General features: G+C 38.9%; 2 protein-coding genes across 2 annotated transcripts in view; one reads left to right on the top strand and one right to left on the bottom strand.

Annotated features, from left to right (window-relative positions):
- ZPBP (zona pellucida binding protein) overlaps positions 1-523 on the bottom strand; it is a 31,248-nt gene extending 30,725 nt beyond the window's left edge. Inside the window, exon 1 of the mRNA XM_010574110.1 lies at positions 493-523. Coding sequence (XP_010572412.1) covers positions 493-523 — 31 coding nt within the window. The remainder of the gene's footprint in view (positions 1-492) is intronic.
- Positions 524-2,002: 1,479 nt separating this feature from the next.
- Positions 2,003-22,841, top strand: part of LOC104835863 (chromosome unknown open reading frame, human C7orf72) — a 76,539-nt gene continuing 55,700 nt past the window's right edge. Inside the window, 9 exon segments of the mRNA XM_010574098.1 lie at positions 2,003-2,516; positions 7,338-7,341; positions 9,283-9,379; positions 10,341-10,414; positions 11,071-11,153; positions 11,156-11,226; positions 11,669-11,736; positions 12,838-12,879; positions 13,425-13,532. Of these exon segments, the coding sequence (XP_010572400.1) occupies positions 2,003-2,516; positions 7,338-7,341; positions 9,283-9,379; positions 10,341-10,414; positions 11,071-11,153; positions 11,156-11,226; positions 11,669-11,736; positions 12,838-12,879; positions 13,425-13,532 (1,061 nt within the window).

Here is a 22,841-nt window from a genome sequence, read left to right as displayed (position 1 = left end):
TGAGGCGAGGAGGCGGGCGCGCTGAGGTGAGGCGAGGCCCGGCCCGCCCGACGCGGGGCGCTGAGGGTGAGGCGCGGGGCCTGGCCGCCTGCGGCCTGCCCTGCCCGACCGCTGCCTTCCCCGGGGAAACACCTGCCGCCGCGGCTGCTCCATCCTTAATCGTGCGGCCGCCGGGTTCTACATAATTAATCCCAACCCATTAACGCCCGCCCTTCCGCTCCAGGGGCAGCTGCGTTGAAGCAGCCAGGCCTGCGGGGGTGCGGGCTGCACCTGGGGGCGGCCGGAGGGACAGCTCGGCAGTAACCAAACATGCCTGTATTATCAACACTCTTTCCAGCACAAATCTAAAACACAGCCCCATACAAGCTACTATGAAGAAAATTAACTCTATCCCAGCCAAAACCAGCATAAGCTTTAATTGCATTTCACTCTGCAAAATGAGTGCAACAAAACATGAGTCATCCTTGCAATGTCTTCCATCCTGTGCCTTACCTGGGTCCCATGTCTTTGCCCCTCCTGCCATCTCTTTCTAAAGCTTTCCAGGAGAAGGTAAGAAGTGGAGGAAAAGGTCAGGCTGCGACACTGGATATTTCTAGTGTAAAACTGATTATATTTGGTATGGAGATTACTGAATCTTAGTAAATATAGACACCAGTATGGCATTTTAAAGGCTTGTTACTGGCAGAAGTCAAATTTTGAAAGTACCTTTTCACTAACTTGAATGTACAAGTGTGATAGAAAATGGACACGAGTTCTGTGTTTTCATAGTATTGGCTTAACCTTAGAGTGGTGGTCCTGCATATACAATGTTCTCAGCTGTCACTTTTTACCCATTTTAGTTCTTGTGACCTATATATGAAAGCTGTCTTAATAAAGAAAGAAGCTTTATTTCTTTTTTTCCTGCTCCATCAGCAAACTACTGAAAAAACACTCCACCATGATTCTGCATTATGGAACACAACTTTTTAGTACTATAAACCAGTACTGTAATAAATGTTAGGCCCATTTCTGATTTAGTGTTAATCAAGAGCAAGTTAGGAATTCAGGGAGGTTACATCTGTGTGAGACTAACATAAATGAGAAAATGATCAGACTCTGTGCCCTACTATTCCTGACAAGGCCACAAAATAAAGGCCCCCATAGTGTGAGCTGAGCTGTCCAAATAAAGGTAGTTTGATTTTTCCGAAGTGCCAGACCTTTGCAGATGGCACTAAATCCATGGAGAGAGGACCTCTGTAAATCACACTGCTTTTGTTTAGACTGCTGAATGAGTACCGTCAAGCTTGGGATTAGGAAATGAGTGCTGCATATTCTGAGCTGAGACATTAATGGATTTGCCAACATGATAGAACAAATGTCAAAACTCTGGAGGTAATTAAGCTGCATGGAAAACTCTGATGTCAATTTGATTTACTTATTCCAAGTAATAATCTTAAATTTTCTGGATTTGCATTTATCTGTGGTTTTGTTTGATAAGTTTTGTTTGTGTTAAATCTATGTTTCAATTTAATTCGTATTTGTGATCTAGATACCAACAGAGTAGCTTATTTTAAAATACTTCAACGAAAGCACCATATAATTCTTAGTAAGACTGAAAACTTCTTAATTTTGTCTCTAACAGACAAATAAGTAATTTGTAGTGCCATTTCAAGTTGCTATCTGTGTTCCCTTGAAGGACTAGATTGCTGTGGTATCCATGAACCATGTTTCACACCAGGAGACATTTCATTGTGAGGTTGTTTCCATCGTTACCAAGCAACAAAAAAACTCTCTGCTCACTCAATGGCTCTGTTCTTTTTGTAACATACTTGATATATCTCTTTTCAGGAAAAAATTCACTACTTCAACCACTGCCTTGCTCTTCATGGTTTCTGTGCACTGATCTTCTGCAGGATGACCTCTAGTTTTACTGTGGTTTGTTGGCTAGGACTTCAGAAACTTGGAGAAACAGGAGAAAGTGGAATCTTTTAAGTTTAGTGCCACATAAGGACGACAGAAGAGAATGACTCTGCTTTCCCATGGAGCTGAAAGGCAGGCAAGTGCCTTTAAAAAGTCCGCCTTGTCAGTTGAACCAGTTCACAAGATGGATTGCCAACAGTATCAAAGTCCGTTAAAGAAGGTGTGCATGCCTGTTGTGAGACATCCTGAGAACAGACATGGCTTTGCCAGCTTTGAAGAGAAAAACAGTAATTCTTTCCTTAAATTGAATCCATTCACCCCTCCAGTAGGGCCAAATTACACTTTACTGCCACACCGGGATAACGTGCCTTTAGTAAATCCCTGCTCAGGTTTTGTGAGTCCCGGAGCAGATGCTGACCTGCAGCCCAATGTTGGAAGCGCTATTGAATCCCTGGTAGACTACAGTGGTGTGAAACCTCACCAGTGGGTCCCCATCACAGGAAAGAGATGCCAGCCTGCCCACAGGAGGCAGATGATCTTCCTGGAGAAAACTAGCCAGGACAGAAGGTAGAACTCCAGGGCTCTGTCAGCTGCTTCTGTCAGGGCACGACTCAGAGGTAAAGCAAACTACTATTTTTATTTCTTAATCCCCAAAGAAATTGGTGATGCTTAACTAAAAAATAAAATTAGTTTCCGAACTCCATCCCCCAAGGTCCTGAAAGAACAACCGTATAAAATAGATTTGCCCTGGATATTTGAACTGAATATAACAACTGCAGTAGGGTGTTTATATGATTCACTGTCCCTGCTGTAGCAAAGAGGTACCAGTCAGCAAATTCTAATGAGCATTCTAATGCTAAAACCAAACCAAACCAAAATCTTTGAAGGTAAATAATGTTTAAAAAAATCTATTTATGTAAATTGTGAAGTTATATACAATAGTTCTAATGAGCACCTGTTTTAATGTAAACCAAAATAACAAATCACTCCAGAGTCATGAAACCCCCTGGATATTTCTGTGTCCTTTAGTATTTCCTAACAAGCTGCAGTGCAGCCCATTTAAAGACCTATTCCAGTGTCTAGCTGATCAGAGAACAGAAGCTCTTTAGGACTGCCATCACATGTTGGACAGAGTACACGTTACCCTCTTATTTTATATCAATGTGTTACACATTAAGTTGGGTCTGGTCATTTTGTATTGACAGGATCAAAATGGAAATTCACTCTTTTTAACATGAAGCAAAATTGGGTTGGTGGTTACTATTCAGAATTTTCTGATGAAAATTCTGGAAAGCAGAAATATCTACCCAGGGCTTCTAAAGGCAGACATAATTAACAATAAGCAATATGGTTGAATTTTTATAAAGATTAAGGCAATTCCAATGATTTTCATAGAGAAATGCTCAATGCAGCTGGAACAAAATTTTGTGAGAACTCAGGCAACATGCTCATAGATGAGGGGGGGCATTTCTTAGAACATAGTAAAGAAACATAAATGAGCTCCTTGTTCCATTTTACTATACAGAGATAACACACACTTCACAGTTAGCTATACTTCATCCATGTTACTGTCTCCATAAAGTCTCTACGTGCTACAAGTTCAGACAGTGGTTTTGGAACAAGTTTTGTTCCTTGTTTCTGTCTTTGAACTTTGCATTTTAAATCACTTTAAGCTTAACTACAGTCATATAACAGAACCCAAAAGAACCCAAGAAACCACAAGGGATAAAACAATAGAGTCCATAATTTTCCTTTTTTTTTCTTGCGCATCCCGTATAATTTTCACTCTTATTTCTCAGTTACTGTGTTCCCCATTTATATGTGGAATTAGACCTCAGACATCAGTCAGAACTGATCAGCTGGTTTTTTCTGCAAGCTTCTGGAAAAGTGAAGGGGAAGGAAGATTTGAGATACGCAATTCTATCTGACCATTAATTTTTCCAACACAGAGAAAAGCAGACAGAGACAAAGAGAGAGATACTCTGGCAGATAGGAGACACACCTGTAATGAACACAGACAAAATCTGAAACTGAATGTCATCAAGTCAGGAACCTGAGTTACAGTCAAGAAAGTGGTCTGAAATGGAGAGTAGTTCCAGAAAGCAGATAGAAACTGTTTGGTGGGTTTCTGGTGATTTTTTTGTTGGGTAAAGTTCACTATTGAAGTGAAATACTGACTCCACTGAAGGTGTCAGAAACAGTCAAACTTAACTCAGGGACAAACCTTGAAACAGATACTAGTCCAGCATAAATTTCTTAAGGAAGCTGTGCAAATGTTCTTCCAAACCTAGCATTCATTTACAAGTTATCCTGTGATGCTGAGGTATTAACTACAAATGTGTAAATATAGATATAAAAAGTAGTTGAGTTTTAAGCTACTATATTTAATAAGACTGCATAAACAAATTCCAGATTTCAGCTATGTGATTCAGAGCCCAGCCCAACTACCAACCCCCAGGCACATGATGTGATGAAAGTTGCTAACCTTTCTAGATAACAGTCCCAAGACATTCCACAGCTAAGCTGTTTGGGGAGGTTGTGCTGAAAGAGAGATCAGTAAGGCATTTTACAAGCAAATTCTACAGTCACTTTCTCCACTGTGTTGGGGGTGAATGGAAAAAAAAGAGAGACAGAAGCAGCCTTTGAGACAGATGAGCTGAGGTATATAAACATCTGCAGCAGACAGGAGGTTCTCTGTTGTGAGATGTAGTGCTATGGCTTTGGCAGTCAACAGTGTTACTTTGAACTTCCCCAGCAGTCTTCTGCATCTACTGAGCAAAGCCAGTTTATTGAACAGTTAGGCTCTGTGATAGCAGAGCAAAGGTGAGAAGCTGACAAAGAAGGTCATTCTGAGACTGAAGAGTCAGGGCCTGCCAGAGAAGGGAGACAGCTGAAGAGCCATTCTTCATGTATTCTCGCTCGGTATAGGGAAGGTGCTCAGTGCTAGAAGATGAGGTCTTTAGGAAGTTGACAGTGTTTGCCTGTAGAGTCCCCTTCTTTCAGTCACATGACAACAGAATTTTGTAACCTTTTCTCTGAGGTCTCAATTTTCTTTGCAATGTTTAAGAGGCCCTCAGAATTTGAGCGTGCAGGTATATTTGTACCTGGAAACCTGGTGATGAAGCCCTCATATCCAGTTTGTAATTATTATTCTGTTTTGTATGGCTTAGCACAGAGATGGGCATGGGGATGGCAGAAGGAACCAGGGTATTTGATAAGTCTGATATAGAGCAGAGATAACTTCTTGCCCTTCCTGGAAGCTGACACATCTGTAGACACAGTTTTCTTCAAAAACTGGGAAATGGGAAACACCGTAGAGTTTACCTATAGACTTGATAGTAACCATTTTCTATAAGAAATAAGCTGTTAACTCATGCCTCTACTAGAGTGGCCATATTTGAATTTGTCCAAAAGCCCAACTAGTCCAGTATTCCATCCAAGACTGTGGATAATTAACAAAGAATATCATCATACTTCCTCCGCGTAATTTCCTATCATGTGATGTTTTGTTGACCATGGGTTCATGACCAGGAGATGGTGTGTTTGTAGTTAGTAGTCATGGAGTCATAGATTTGGCTTCACTAATATATCCATTTGCTTTTTGAACCCACCATTTAACTTCCAACCCACTATTTCCAGGTCACTTGTGAATATGTTAAGCAACAAAGTCCTAAGCCTAAATGGGTTACTCCAGGTCTCTCTAGCAGTTATCTCCATCCACCTGGAAAACTGATCATTTACCCCTTCCCTCCTTTTCTGATCTTCTAATCAATTATTTATCCATGCGGAGATCTTATCTTTATTCCATTGTTACTTTAAGAGGCTCTGCTGAGGAACTTTATCCAGAACTTGTTGAAATAATTGTGGTCACTTTATACTAATTTCCCATTGGCCTTTGTAAAGAAGGAGTTCCCTTCCCAGTGCTTCCTCTCCTGAAGCAAGAAGCCTTTTCTCCAGAGTAATCATTACTCTGGAGAAGTAATCATACAGGAGTAATCCAGGATTAAGCAGCACATTGAGTGAGTGTGAGGCATATCAAGGTAGGATTCCAGCCTCTCCTACCTTTCAAATAATGATAGAAAATGACTGTAGGCAATGCTGGTGCAGCCCCAGTTTGTAACATAGGTACTTGGTGAGATAAAACCTTTTACCTGCCTGCAGAAAGAGAAAGAAGAAAGATTAGTCAGAGGCAACAACGTGTAAAGCAAAGAGCAAAAAAGTGTGCAACTTGAAAAACATCAAATTAACAATTCAAGCACACTCGTAAATAACATGCATAGCTCATAAGTATTGTAGCATATAAACAAAGTCAACTAAGAATGAAAAATGGCCTACAGTAAGCTCAAGAATATCTGTGCTATTAAATAACTACCCGTAACACAATGAATTGTGTAATAGCATACTGCCTAATAAGCTAGTAGGTCATCTGGAAATAATGCATAAAAACTCAGAGGGCTGAGTGCCATTGAATAAAACAACTGTGGTTTCACTAAGGATTTGATTATTTATCATCCCTACAGTTATGTATTTCACTGTGCATTTGTTTTTCATTTCCCTAAGAGCAGAGTGATGCTTTCTTCATTCAACAGCTTTGTTCTTTCTCTGTTGCTTCTTCTGTCATGAATGTCTTTCCAATATAAACTGATGGGGTTTATGCTTATTTATAGTTAGTTTTCAGGGGGTGATTTGTAGCTTTTTCTTTCAAAGGAGTAGGAGAGATAAGAAGTAATGTTAATGGGTTATATTTATTTTCCATATATAAAGAGAAGTAGAATAATTAACCAAAGAACAAAGCAAAAGAATCTGGAAGAGTTATCTGTAAACCTTTCATTTGGCATTATTATCTTTTGCTGGGCCCACTGAAGTCAATACTCCTACTAAATTTAAAATATAAGAGGTCAAAAACAGTGCACAGTTTTCGAATGGCAGTGAGGTGCAGTGAAGCTTGTGTGACTGCTGGTTTTGTGAAACCTCTCTGCATATTTCTTCATATGGTGACATAAAAATTTAACTTTTTCCTTTAAAAACAAAACAAAGAGATGTTCTGGCTTTCATGGTTTCTGGGAAACAGCTTAGAAATATGAATGAGTACATCTTCAGTTTCTAACTCAGAATCCAAGCCAGAAATTGCCTAAATTCATTATCCGTCATTGAATCCTGCTTTGTCAGATTAGGAGACAAGTTTAAGTAATAGACTGAAACTGACACTATCATTAAGCTTGTCATTAGTTAAAAGTGACAAAGCCAAGACACTAAGTTCCCAACTTGGACAAGAACGGATCATGCCATTTTCAGTCCTGTGGACTGAGCAAATCATTAGCAGCATTGAAGCCTCCAGAAAGTTGACTTAAAGAAAAAATTATTGCAGTTTTTATGCTAGATCATTCCACTGAAAGAAAAGGAAGTAAATGTTAGAAGATTAATCATCCCAGCAGTAGGACAGTAGTGTCAAGATGGCAAATTACAGTATACAGTACAAGAGCAGAGGTCTCTAGAAATTCATATGTACAATTATCAAAGCAAATGTAAAATTATATACATGTCCTCCTAAGGACATTGTAGCTGACATGAGTGTTTTACGCATACAACACAAAGAATAACAGTTGCAACCTTTAGCTCTTTAATCAATGAACCAGGGGAAGACTATTTTTATGGAACTACTAGGACATATGAATGGATATATTTGAGCCATCTACCTCTTTACTGTAGAGGGCACTAGTACATGCATACCTATTAAGTAATTACAACATTTCAGACATAAAACTTAATGGAAACATTCACATATGAGTACAAGTCGTATATTTGCAGATAGCATTTAGATTTTACACAAAGCTGAGGCAATGAAGATGCAGCCGCAATCTTTACTGGAAGCACATTACCTGTTTAAGAGACACTTTCCGAAATGATTGTTTTAATTTTGAAAGCTCTTCACAGTGCAAAGATCCACAAATTCTGTCAAGCTTTTCAAAAGCAGCAACTTAAAGTTACAGCACACTGTGCAAAAAGCTCTTTTAAAACCCGGGTCATATTATTTCAGTATCTACATACAACATTAGTGTACTAAACTTAGTTTCTTTTACTGAAAGCTGTGATTTTCTTTTAAACTTTGTCAGAGTGATTAGTTCTGCAGGAACTCATTTTGCATTCTGCACAGTGGTTTTCAACTTTTAGTCTTTGAACTATTTTCTCCAAAGTATACCTAAAATTTCTGCAAATAACTAGGAAAAGTAACTCAATTATGAATTAGCTTAAATTTGCTACATAAAGGTCTTCATAGGCATTGGAGATTTTTAGGGGTCTGGAAGAAACAAGCAGGTTGAAAACTAATGTACTAATGTACTACTGAAGTAGTACATTCTTGATACTAAATAATAGTATCCAGTGTTCACAGAGAGAGTGGTGTGATGGCTGTGTGGCTGCCTACCCCTTTTACTGTAGTATAACAAAGTATGTTTAGAAATACACCTTTTCCAAAGTCACAAAAAGCATCATGCTAGTTAATGGCACAGCAGTTCAGATGATACTCTCATACATATCCCTTACCTTGTTTACGGGATTATTTTGTGGGATTCATCCTGATTCCCTAAGGAGACAGGTTGTTTCCATTCGTCTTGTTTATTTATCTATTGGTTCTCCCCTAATAACTTTTAACCCCATTGGCCAATTTCTGCCAAATTTGAAAGAGATATAAACATCTCAAGGATAATTGCATCCCTGCAAGATTTTTGAAGATTGAAGTCTGGGGAGACGAAAGACATAAATGAGTGTTCCTCTTGAGGGTAACTCAGGCATTATAACATCTTTCTATTTGGCAGCAGCTCACTTGGTTATCAGCATGTGTATGCTGGCTCACCAGTCAGTCAGCACATATGTGACTCTACAGTAACTGGCCTCTTGGTGGGTAAGCCTGATTTACAGGACCTGGTCAGGGAGAGCTCAAATTATTGGAATATGAAGTTGGGAGGATGAAGGAGAGAGAGAAATACCTTTAGGAAATCGGTCACCTACTGCTCATGGAAGGAATTGTTTATTGCTTTCAGGGTTGGCAAAAATTATGTAACTGTAGAAATGCAATATGTAATTACTAGTTCAGGTTGCATTAGCAAGCTTTTGTTATTATATTTCATAATTTGGATACTTACCTTTATACAGTAAGTACTGTACATGAGAATATGTGAAGTAGACTAAACCATAGCAATGTATGTTGTGATATCATTTATCACTTTCATCTTCCGTGTAATTTAATATATTTTTGTGGAAGTTTGTAATTCAGAGTGGTAACAGGTATCTGGACACTGGTGCATCAATTTTTATGGGAAGCCACGGATTGTTTTCATCCAGTTTAAAACAATAATGATTGCTAAAAATTGATTAACACAATAGGAAGCCCTTTCTTTCAGGTTGGAGAAGTCCAGTGAAAGTTGCTGATCTACCTGACCAAAACCATATCTTTGCATTTTGTATGGATCCCAATCTCAAGGCAAGTGTCTGGTGCTCTTCTTGTAATGACAGAAAAAATATTTAAATAAATTTGTTTCTAGTCTGCTTTCCATTCAACATACTTTGGCAGTGATTACAGTAGTGTAGTGACTTTTTCATTTCTTCATCTAATTATATTGAAATAAGCACTATATTTCAGGTAGCTGTATGTTAGCATGACCAGATTTTAATGGTGGCTATTGCTCCAATAATCTTCTTTTTTTGTACTGTTACGCTGGTTAAGGCATTTAGACCGTAATGTGAGACTGATACAACCAATGTCAGTTATGTGTAGCTGGAGACAGAGTTAGAGAAAAAATACCAGAACGTACAAAAGATACCCAAACCTCATACTTGGTATAAATACTCATATATTTAATACTTAGGCACTGCCTTATTTGGTGCAAGTCACAAACAAATAAGTAAATAAAAAACCATCAATGATTCCATAGCGCAAGTCTAATTAAGTCTTTTCCTATACTGAAAATGTAATGGCATCCTTCTTCCTTCTACACTGATGAGACTATTCATAGTCCTTAAAGTGTTGCACATGCTTAAATAGTTCTTTAAGTTGGACCCCTTTTGTAGCAATGAACATCGTATGAATAAATCGGGCATATGTTAGGGACTGCAAAGTGCATTTGCTATGCCATTTTATAAATAATAGACAAATGGAAAGCTACATTCTTAAGGAGTAGAGAGGCAGTGACATTTTAATTTTTAAATTTGTATTCACTATATTACATTTTCCTTCCTGAGTAAAACTCCTCAGAAACAGATCCATTCTTGATCTCCAGTGCTGGCTGGTGAAGTATGTGAAATTGCATGTTTCACATTCTGATGCAAAAGAAGGTAGTAAACTAGAAAAATGCAGATACATACGGTTCACCCTTTAAACAAGCAATCATAGTATCATATAGGTAGATAGCTTTGCTTTCTGACATGTATTTGATTTCTCTTAGGAATCAAGTGATCATTCTGCAAGGTGGAGAGAAGAAAAAGCAAGAGACTTATTTCTGCAAGTCAAATACTGAAAGTGAGACACTATTTCTTTTAAAAACAGTTTTTGCTTGTGCTTTACTTTATTTTTTAATCTTTTTGCTACTATGTACCTTTAGGTAGCAGGGCATATAAGACTACAAACAATTTTTCTATCACTCAGAACTTCTGGTGTTTTAACAGCATTCAGCATAGGATTCATCACATGAACTTTAGTTATCTAAAAGCTTGTGTCCAGTCTGTGCCTTTCATCTCTGCTTCCCCTATAGGCAGTGAAGAGAAGCTGGAGTTTCCAAAAGGGCATTCTGTACATCTGTCTTCAACGGCTGTCACAGGCATGATATGACTGGTGTCTAATCTCTATTTGTGTCTCATCTCACTTAGCTGATTATTCAAATTTAGACGAAATAAATCCCATCATCACTGTAAGCTCATTGGAAGATAAACTACCTCTTTCAGTTAGTGAGTGAGACAGTTTTAAAGAAGATAAGCCTGTGAAACTGTACTGTAACTATGTGTTCTCCAAGAAGCAAAGAATTCCAGGCTTTTCATTTCCCTTTAAACTAGAAATACACACCTTTGTTATTTTCTACATCCTTCTTTGTCACACAATTCCTTATTATCTAGCTACTGATTTCATTCACTAATGGTTATATGGGAAGTTTTTTCTCTTCTTTTTTATTGTTGATCTAGAGCTTATGAAGAAGTTCCCTGGGATAATATGTTAGCTTCCAAAGTCCAGCCTCCAGAATCGACAGTGGAAGTGTTGGCTGATCCTGTTCCCAGAGTTTTGCAAAAAGGAGATACAATCCTGAACCTGAAATAAGGCAAGACAGTGAATGATTTATTGTCGACTGGTTTTAGGTTTTGTTAATGAAATGTAGCCTAAATTTTGTGTAGGTCATACACGTAAACCCACAGCGATGTTTTCAAATAAAAACAGTACCAAGTGAACATTTAAGGTCATCAGCACACTGCAGTAATTGCCTCAAATGATTTCATAGTTTTTCCCTCCCCCTCCTCTGTAAATTGGTACAGAAGAAGATACGCATGCACAGTACCAAAGGAGAGGACAAGAATATTGATGAAAAATTGGTTGATAGGAATGATGCTGTACCATAACAAATCTCATGTTAAGTTAGCTTACTTGTGATTATTAACTGTAATAATTAGTATTTTTACTAAACTAAAATTCAGTCCTGCAATTGGTTCTGATCGCTGCATGAAAATCTATTAAGCCAAATTAATTAGATAATGTTGCCTTACAAGAACCATCTAATTATGATTTTAGGTTGTTGGAGCCTTCTGGGACAGATTTCAAACAAGGTCTTTTACCTCTCCACAGAGACCTGTTGATTTGTAAGTTTCATTTTTTTGTGAATATCGGGGTCCTCTAAACACTTCCTTTATGAAGTCTGTGTACAGTTAATTATTTCAGAAGACTAAATTCAGCAGCATTCTATGACTAGAGAAGTTAAGATATACAATATCTATATGAAAAGTATACTCTAGCATGCTTCTCCTGTGAGAGAGTTAAATATAAAAAGCAGAACAGAAGAAATCTGTAAAGTCAATGATTGTCATGACTTCATACATCTGATGTTTTCATTAAGACATGACATTTATGAAAACATCATGGTAACCATACACATGTACAAACTCAAGGTTTTATCTGCTGTCTATAGAATCCAAAACAATCACCTGCGCATTGGTGTCTTTTCTTCACTCTGTATTTCGCCTGTTCTGTCCTATCTCAGAGTGGGGCATTTCAGATGAGCGCAGTAAAGGGTGACAGGAGGCTCAGAAGGCCTCAGATAGGAGCCAAGTAGAGATGCGGAAGGAAAGGTTGGTCAAAGCAAGATAGGAGAACTAGAGCTTGCCTCCTTTCCAGACTACGAGCCAGCAGGTTTGCTTGGGCAAACTCAAGGGATAGGTGTGCTGCTGGGCACAGTCAGGCATACAATGGGAGAGACGGGTACCTCTGCAGGGTGGAAGGGAGATAGAAAACGCTAGCATTATGGTTTCTTGAATGTTGCTCTTTCAAAGGAATATAGACGTGGACAGTGAGAGCAGCTTGCAGGGACAGACCAAGAGAGAAATTCAGACCTGATGTTAAATTTTCCTGTGTTCTCAAGAATTGAATGAGAGAAGTGTTACAAGTAGAGAAGCAGTTCATTTTTAAAGAAAACTTGCTTGTACCATCCTAGGAAATTGACTGAAGTCCCAGTATCTGAGGATAAAGATTAAAAGACAGGATTCTGCCTGCTGAACTGGGTCATTTAGCATATATGCCAACCTAATCATTTACCACGGTCTTTTACCAAATTCAAATGAGCATTGCATCATTCCAAGAGCAAAACTTTGACTTGTCACCACCTCTCTTTTGGGACCTCATAAATATTCTATCAGGTTATTCTGTCTGGTGAAAAAAAGGTGATTAATCTATTTTGTCTTTAACAGTGTAAGCCGAAGCTCTCGAACCTGTCGTAGCCCTTTGTATATGTAAGTACAATGTCCCTGGGGTTTTTTTACTTCTACGTTTTTGATTAAGCCCAAGCAATCTATCTCTCATTTTTTGAAGCAAGAGTTGTAGATGGACTATGTTATCTAATCTTAAGATATTTTCTGGTGCCAAGGGAGAGCATGTGTTGAGTCTCCTCTGCTTGCTGGTGACTCCAGCGTTTTACCTGTAAACTAGAAATCAGGATCCTGTCATGTCCTCTTTGGAAGAATATCCCAGTCTGATCATGGGCATAGCCAAAAGGAGAAGAGATGACACATTTCTATCTTATTTCCATTCTTCCCAAGCCTCCTCTCTGTACATAGGTACTAGAGCTGTCATTTGTTATGTGCTGCAAGTTCAGCAGATGATTGTTTTCATCTTGGGACATGCCAAGCACACAGGGCAGTTAATGTCCATGTTTTTTCTTGTGGACCATTTTAATAAATAACTAGAATTTTGGAACATGCAGTATATGGTTCAGCTGCCTCCACCAGCTGTCTTATGAATAATGTACGTATCTTTGATTTCCTTTCTATCCAGACAGTGGCTGTGTTGGTGCAGTAAATTTTGAAGACATTGACAATGCCAATGTAGACTTAATCCCACTTAACTATGTGCAAACTTCAAAGCCTTGCTACACAAACACTGCACAGTATGATTCTCTTTTTAGCATGATTTTGATACTGCCTCTTGAGTTCTTTTTACTTGGGAAAGGGGAAAAAACAGTTAAAGATCTGGTCTTGGGCCATAAGAATGAAAAAAATTGGGGGGAGCACTCCTTATTCTTTTTAATAACTTGAATGAGGTCTATTAACACAGAAAGAGCAGTGGGCTTTCAGACTGAAGCTTGAACATGAAGAGTCCTTTTTAATAACTGAGTCAGTAGTAAATGGCCTACAGTGGTAACTGCATACAGTGGTCGGTGTAGGTCTGTATAAATCTAAGGGACCATTCAGCCTAGATATACAAAATTAGTCAAGGAAGCTGATACAAAAATAAGCAGAGAGATGTCTACTGAGATGATGGTATAACAGATTTTATCCATCAACTTGCGTTATGGTAAGCTTAAATGCAACCTGTTTTGACTAAGTATGAATTTGTCATAGAACATTAAGGCCTGATTCTTTATTGTATCTCATTAGTGTTATAGTTCCAGGGAAATTATGCTCCTAACACCTTGCATCATGCTTTTCAACCAGAAATGTTGATTAGGTTTTTTGCCATCCAGGAGTTGCTCTGTGACCCAAGTGACATCTAGTACAGAATGGTCATAATGGACTGACAACAATTGACTGTCAGACCAAAAACTAGCGTTCTAATCCTGGGAAGTAAAAGCTGCCTGTGGTAACACCAGTGTGATGGTATAATCTGTCTTGGTATAATGAACTCTTCACAATTGGCAGGCTCTGACCTAGGCTGGTATGGAAATCAGAGTATACTCTCCCTCCTGTTGTTAACCTTGCTAGACTAATTGCAGAACCAAGTTTTAAGAACTTAGCAGGCACCTTTCAATTTTTTTTCAATTGAGAAAGGTTGCACGTGAAGCTAGTCTGAGTACATCTCCTAGATCATACCCCAAAACACCTGACTTAAGGTTTCTAATGATGCTGGTACTACCTAACTCAGGCATTCCTGTAAATGCCCAGCAGCAGGAAATAGATTTGTGTTACATTCAAGGCTCAAGTGGGGAGGACATGGAAGAGAAGGTTCTGAGCTTAGCATGCACCAGGAATTACTGCTGATGCCATTCTGAATAGAGTCCTTACTTCCAAAAAAACTATGTTTATTTTCAAACTATGCCATACTTTCATACTTCAGATAGCTCCTGTTCTTTAGTATTAATGAACAGGTCTGTTGAGTAGAAGTGCATGTGCCATTGTTTGAATGGGCAGTATGACTTGAATACTGCCTGTCGTGGTTTAACCCCAGCCAGCAACTAAGCACCATGCAGCTGCTTTGTCCCCGCCCCCCCCCCCCCAGTGAGATGGGGGAGAAAATCAGGAAAAGAAGTAAAACTCGTGGGTTGAGATAAGAACGGTTTAATAGAACAGAAAAGAAGAAACTAATAATGATGATAACACTAATAAAATGACAACAGTAGTAATAAAAGGATTAGAATGTACAAATGATGCGCAGTGCAATTGCTCACCACCCACCGACTGACACCCAGCTAGTCCCCGAGCGGCAATTCCCCGCCCCCCCTCCCCTGTTTATATACTAGATGTGACGTCACATGGTATGGAATACCCCGTTGGCCCATTTGGGTCAGCTGTCCTGGCTGTGTCCTGTGCCAACTTCTTGTGCCCCTCCAGCTTTCTCACTGGCTGGGCATGAGAAGATGAAAAATCCTTGACTTTAGACTAAACATTACTTAGCAACGACTGAAAACATCAGTGTTATCAACGTTCTTCTCATACTGGACTCAAAACATAGCACCGTACCAGCTACTAGGAAGACAGTTAACTCTATCCCAGCTGAAACCAGGACACTGCCATGTTAAAAATATGTGATTTTTAACTTTAGTCACTAGATGGCCGTTGAGTTTGCAAAAGCTTCCTGAATGCCATTAGGAACACCTTACTTTTAGCTAGATCACGAACTTTGAAATTCAAAGGTTTTCACTTTAAGCCTTTCCTAAAGCTGTCTTTAGTAGTTTGAGCTGGTATTAAGCATTTATTGCAAACTTTTGAGCAAGTAAAATGGTAAAACTAACAACTTAATGGTAAGAACTAAAAATCATAAAAGAGGAAAGAGACTGTTCTGTTTACTTAATCAGGTTTTGTCTTTGCATAGGCCTTTCCTTTCTGTCCTTTCAGTGGTCTTGCAAAGTCCACATCTCTGGGGAAACTACAGAAGAAATACTTCACTGGAGGAAGCAGAGGGAGAGAAGCTGTAAAAATATTGCCCTCTGTTCTGAAGAAAAGGCACAATGCTGGGCCTTACCACATATAGCAGAGTATGTGCTAAACATTCCTAGTTGATGGGAGCTGCCTTGGAAGTAGCTGGAATTTCTGAGCTCCACCTTAGGTCTGTTCATTTCTGTTTCTTACATCAGTTTCAGGGAGAATGCATATCCTTTTGCAATGCATCACATGCTGTCACACACGTGTGGGGAACAGCACATCATTCTTCACACAGCCTTACTTATTACAGCAGTAGGTTCACAGGCAAAGTAAGGTGCTAAGCATTGTAAGATGGTCAAATTTGACCCGTATGACTACAACCAAACCTATTAATACCAAGCTTTTATGTACATAATGCACCATTCTGATTGTTTTATCTCGCCTCCTGCACAAGTCATCTGATTTCTCACAGCCTTCATCTAACTTTTAACTTCTGCTTGAATTAGAACATAAAATAGTATAAAATTATTATTGAGAAATGTGCTTTAAAAATACAGGACACATAGCATGCAACATAATGCTGAACAGAGATTTCTGAGTTTGTAGGGAAGTTAGCAGAGCTATTAACCCTTAGTTCTGTCTTGTCATACTGCTTTTGCTGTAGAGCTTTGAAGAATAGAAGCTGATGTGTACACTGTGCTGCAAACTGACAGACATCTTGTCTGGTACTATTTGCAGCGTATGGTATCATGGTGTATTTATAAGTTTGAGCAACAGGTTCTGTATTACCTTCTCCAGTATTCTCTATGTAATTTTCCTGTTCTTTAGTGAGTGAGGCTATGGGTTTCATTGATTTCTGGCAACAAGGAGACCAAGATCTCTGAAACCTAAAAGATTCTGACATCTCAAATCTGTGAAAAACTCAATTCCACCTGAAAAATTCTATTAAATTTTTCATATTTATTCTCTGTCTATGATTGTCAGGCATCAAGATTGCTATGATTTTAAGTGGAAGAAAGAAGGAAGTCAGAAGAAGACATAAAAGTGATCGCTATAATTTTTTTTTTCCACTTTGTGTGTTTGCCAGTAGTTCTGGAAAGATGTGTAAAGGTATTAAGGCTGCTAGACTCCCACCAAAATCCTTGAGAAGTTAGATGTATGCTTTGGATTTAGAAGCCTAAATATGCTTTGGAAGTCTGTAAAATGTAAAAATCTCTTTGTAGATAGTCACTTTCACTCTTTCATGGACTAGCAGTTGCGCTTCCTGCCTCTAGCACTTGGGCGGCAGCATCAGTGCTCAGGCGTTACTCCAGAGTGAGACACTGCTCTTCCCCAGACCATGCAAGAAAGTGGTTGCCATTCAAATTATTAGCAAAGCTGAAACTAGCTAAGAGTCATCTGTCATGTAATTTTGCAGAGACAAACAGGAAGAGTGGTGAACCTGGGCATATCTTGTATGTTACCCTTGTGCCCACCCTCTCTTCCTTTTGGCAGAACAGGAAACCATCTTCTGTTTTTCTTCTTTTTTCTTAAGGAATTAGAAAAAAGATAAAAGTCATGATTTATGCTGCAGTTGAGCCTAAAAGCCCCTAGTATAAGATCAGTGCTGTGAAAAGCTGCTGTGCATATACCCAGCACTCTAGATAATACCCTGAAGTCCTTAGCATGCAATTTGGAAGTTGTACAGATGGGAATCCAGGTGCAGTGTGATTAAGCAGTTTGCCAAATCCCATTGGGAATCTGTAGCACAGTTAGGAATGAAACTGCATGTATCCTGAGCCCTAGCCTGTGCCTTTTTTTGTGCCAAACTCTGAGCTTTAAGCCATTGAAATGATGCTTTGCTGAAAATTGGTTTTAAAAAATAGTAATTAGCACAAAATTATGGCCATAGTTCTTAAAAGTTAGGCTGGGACACAAGTGAAGACTTAGGAATCTAAGTCACTTTTTATCCAGTTTTTCTCTGTGGTTCAGACATGGAATATCTGTGGGAGCCTTCACCACATGTAAAAAGCCACGTCATAAGTGTTGTGATTCATCTAGAAGTGCTAAATTTATGAATCTGAACTTATTAAGCAAAACTATGTTTGTGATCTGGTGGCAGTCTAGGATAATCAGTGGGCATTTCCCTAAGGGAGCTGTGGAAGTGCTTTTCTCAGGTCAGACTTTTCATCTTCACACTTGACCAAAGATCCTGGTAATTCAGTTCCTCTCATTCTCTCCCAGGCTGTCATTAAAGCCTGTCTTGGGGGAAAGGGATCAGTTACATCATCTCTTGAGGTCTGTTCCAGCCCCGGAATGTAGCATCATTCTTAATATCCTTGGTTTGTGTATGCACTCCTGAATTTGCTTTAGGATGAACTCGTTCCTCTCTTTCATCCTCGGTTATGTTGCAAAGTATGCCTAACAGCTGGAATCTTCTATCATTTCTTTGCCAAGGGCAACATAGAAATCTTTTTTAAAAAAAAGAGCCAGTCAAAAAATTAGGAAGTTGTTGTGAAAGAGCACTCTGAAAATCTCTAATGCAGCTCTTTTTCACCAACAGATCTCCAAAAATCTTTTATAAAACCTATCATGATCTTGTTTTACAGCTCAGTGCTCTTGTTGAGTGGACTACATTGTCAGAGCACAGGACTTGTAGGCTTGAATCTCATCTTTTTATGCCACAAACCAACGAGGTTCCAAATTGAATGCTTTGGTTCTTTTTTGTATTTTCATTGTATGTTGCTTGTGTAGTTTTGTTAGGTATGCTGGACAACAATTGTCCAGTGACTCAAGTGGCTTTTTTTGTATTTTTAAATTTACTGAGTTTTTTGTGCATATTTTCACTTTCTTGTGTTTTTTTTTCCCTACTTTCTCCACTCATCTGCCTACTTTAAACTCTCTTCTTGTATTTGCTTCCTTTTCTTTCAAACCCAGGAAGTGTAAATTCCATTGGAATCAGTGAGTTAAAGGTATCTGCTGAACAAGATTTCATGAACAGGGATAGAATTGAGTTCATATATTTTGCAGAACTGAGACCTCTGCGATATGTTTTAGAAGACTTTGAAGTCTGAATTGATTATGTCTGTTTTCCTTGGTTATTTTTTCTTTGTTTCTTACTGTTTTGATTATGAATTATTTGCTTAGAATATTTATTTATTTGTGGAAGATGAATTCTGCATTTGGTTTTATATGTCACATAGCTAACCATATACTAGGTAGGGAAGCAACTGAGAGCTAAAGAGTATATTTTGTGCAGCCAGCCAGGCTTTCAAAAATAGCTCAGCAACCACACATGAAAACCAGTATTCTGAAAGAGCTCACATTCTGGGTGCACGTTGATTGCTGAGCTCCTGTGAAAATCTGGCCACAAACACCACAATGAAACTTTTAGGTACTGAGCACTTTTAAAAATCTGATCCCCTGTGTGTAACTGCTGCTTCAACCCAAATGTGTATCAAGGAAGAGGACGACGGTCTGAATTCTGAAGAAACACTGTATTTTCAGCTCTCTTGGGCAAGTTACACAGAGGAGGAAACTTCGCCACACAGCTACAGTGACTTCCAGGAAGGCTCAGACTGCTAAATTCTCTGGACACTTTTGAGAGGCTCCGTGTTATTAATAAGTGAAAATAAGTAATGACCCAATTCATTCTTTCTTGTTATTAACAACTACTTTGAAAAAATCTTTTTCTTATTCAGAAGTGCGTTTTGAACCTAGTAATTTTGAAAACCATAGAGAAACTGGTTTTATTGCATCATATGGATTCCCAACAAAATCATCTGCTGTTCTCTTTTTCTTAAACATCTTTATAGGTATGTAATTTTGTATAATTCTTTTCACCCCTAGTCACCAGCTTTTTCCTTTGTTGACCTCTTCCCCAATCAGCTGCTGAAACAAGGTTATGCTCTATGTGGTATTTTAGTTCTGCAGGTGTTTCAAGGGTCAATGGAAAAAAAGCCTCACACGCTGGTGATGGGGATTTCCTTTGTAGCATTCATGGGCAGGGCTCTGGTAAATGCTCAGTCTGACAGACACAAATAACTCTCCTCCTTGGCATTGTTAGAACTCCCTTACACCCTCAGTGAGTTAGCAGTACTTAGTGTAGTAACGGTGTAGCACACTTAGTGCTTTCCAGCGTACATAGCAACAGTTCATATCAATCAGGTATCTGATTATCTGACTTGTGCTTTCCTCTTTTGTGTGTCTTTTGTATTATAGCACAGCAACTTCCTGATTTTCACTGTGGTACTTACTGGAACCTACCTCTTGAAATTTGACAAAAGCAGTTAGGACAGAGATTATGTTTTCTTATTCCACATTAAAAGCCTCTGCCTCCAGAATTAAGTAAAAATCTGGCAGTCATTAACATTTTAAAACTTGCTACTCATAATTCATCGGCTCTGCTAATACTCGGTAGAGGGCAGTGCTTACACAATACATATGCATTCTAACAAAGTGTTACTTAGAAGCACTTTTGAAGCATCAACTAATTCATTGCCATAACAGTGGTGAAGTAGATTATAGTATTAGTTTTTGAAAGATGAAGACTGAGGAGGCTGAAGTGACTTGTCCAAGGCCACAGAGGTTGTCTGTGTCAGAGAGAAGACAAAATCTGACCAAAATCCATTTCTGGAAGCAGTTGATTGAAATGGGAACTTAAGACATACAGTTTCTAGGAAGACAAAGTCCAGAGTGTTTCAAGTCGTGCAGTTCTTGCACAAAACTGTTCTCTGAAACTACTCTTTATTCTTGGTTTCTCAAGCACATTGGGCAAAATGCTACTATCACATCAGTATATCTGTGGTGACTTCAGTCATATTTCTTCAGTGTAGTCAGCTTCCAACTGACTGTGTGTATGCATCCCTTATCATTTCAAGTTACCACAGAAACCTCATAGGCCACAATTAGCTGGGGACAGGACCCTCTGCTGCCTTGCACCTTGCATACTCATTTTTATGGGCTGCCTAAGAGCTTTCCCACAATGCGTCTTTTCTTCAGAAACTGACAGCTTGTCTACCATGTATGCCTTTTTGAATGATCTTCCAGTTTGAGTCATTTGGGGGATTGAGGGTGGGGGATGCTGAAATATCCTACTTTGACATTTTCCAAATGAGATTTTATTGCTGGCTTGAAATGCTTCCTTGTTTCTGAAAAGTAATACCCTGTACTAAAAAGAGGGGTTGAAAAAGTTGAAAGCAGAATAAAACTGTTTGAAATTGTAGAAACAAAATGTTCCAGTTCAACATGACTAAAAATATTTCTGGGGAATTACCACTTTGATGGTTTTATCCTTTTAGAAACCCCAAGTCCATTTGTAAATACCCATTCCCTATCCTGCTTTGATCGCTGAGGGAGGAGGGTATGAAATGCAACCCAGAATGCTCTGTTCAAAAATCCTGTTGGTCCCATTCTTCACTCTGCATGGAGCACCTTGTTTTGACTTCACAAGTTCTCTCAGGTATATTCTTTCCCAACACAAGAGACTGTATGCTCTGAGTTTCCTGACATAGGATTGCGTCTGAGGCATTTTTACCACAGATTATTCTGCTTGGCAAATAGGATCATGGAGTAAAAGAAGGGCCACAAACATGTGACATGTCAGTCTTCCTGGAAGGGAATTTGAGGTGGAAGCCAGCTGCAAGTCTTTACGTACTGTGAGTGAGACCTGAGAGGCCTGTTTTATAATTGCAGTAACCAGATGAGCTAGTTAATGACTTAATCTGGTGATTTAGTTCTATGAGATTTATACAGCAGTGTTTCTAAGAAAGAGTAAGATGTTAGGAACTCTTTGCTCATAAGTGCAAGGTAAGAATCTACCAGATAGCTTTCACTAGATAGAATTCTTGTACAAAGAACTTGGATACCTCAGTCGCTTAAGCTGAAGTGCTAGATCCAAGGTTTTCAAGAACTACAAATTGTTTGGGGGAAATCTTGATTTTGCTCCCATACATGGGAAACCTGGGCATCCAATGCCCTGGAGACACCCTAGACCATCATTTGTAGACACCATCACAGATCTCCTGCGGGTCCTGTGCTATAGGGGGTTATCTCAGATACCTTAAGGCATCTCAGATAGCTCTAAATGTCAGTATGGGTGGCCATCTAAATAAAGTCCACACTGTTTTTCCTGAACGCTACCAGGAAATAAAAATCTTCAAAGACATCCCAAGGTGGACATACAAAATAGAGGCACACCAAAGCAGAGGCACTCAGAATCACTACATTCCACTTAAAAAATCTTAGAGCTTGCACAGATTCAACTGTCAACACTGTATGTTTCTTACTATTGGGACTAAGAGCTGCTAGCATGATAACAAGTGTATGAACAAGAGAGATGTCATGGTTACAGAAAGAAAACTTGATGACGACAGCATAACCACAGAGGAGTTTTGTATGTTGCCCAGTGGTAGCCTGGCACTTAGCTGTTTTCTTTAGCAGCAACAATCTGGTTTAGCAGCTCATCAGAGAAAACACAGAAGAGCTAGACAGCATGATCCAAAAACAAAAAACCAAAGGGGTATTTTTTTAACCTCAGTTTCTTCTGCTTTATCTCATACATAACCGCAGCACATTTTTTGCATCTTCTTTGCAGGTTCCCAGGAGAGCAGCTGCTTTACTGTAGTGTAAGCTTTCTTACTATCCTGGTACTTTTAGCTTCTCTCTGCCCATCTCTCTTCTCTTTCAGAGCTACATCCTTCACACGTGTTATGAATATACCAGCTTCTGTCAATCCTTTCTAACAAACAGTCAGAACAAGGCTTCATGTTGGGTCATCTCTCAGGCTTGATTTTTGGCTCACCTTTCACAACTTATGATGCTTTTCTATTTTCTTCTAGTTTTGCAAGATTTAAAGGTCAGATGATTTTATCAGTCGGATGCCTCACAGTGCATAATGTATTCTAATACCTCCACAATTGTATAGTTATTATGTAAGTTAACTCCAAATAGGCTTATAAAATGTTGCAGGTTAATATGGGGCTTCTTGTGATATCCTTCTCTTTGTGACGCTCACACAATTTCAAGGAAGTTAACGGAATTTCTTTATTACATGTGAGAGATGTATCTTGGTATGTAGCATGTCACCAGGGTAATAAAACTCTGTTCGCAGTCTGACTGATTCTTTCAAAGTGATACCA

Source organism: Haliaeetus leucocephalus, unplaced genomic scaffold (genome assembly GCF_000737465.1).
Source record: "Haliaeetus leucocephalus isolate CR32 unplaced genomic scaffold, Haliaeetus_leucocephalus-4.0 Scaffold3, whole genome shotgun sequence".
Classification (NCBI taxonomy): domain Eukaryota; kingdom Metazoa; phylum Chordata; class Aves; order Accipitriformes; family Accipitridae; genus Haliaeetus; species Haliaeetus leucocephalus.
The sequence above is the reverse complement of the archived record's forward strand: the minus strand, read 5'-3'. Positions and strand labels throughout refer to the sequence as shown.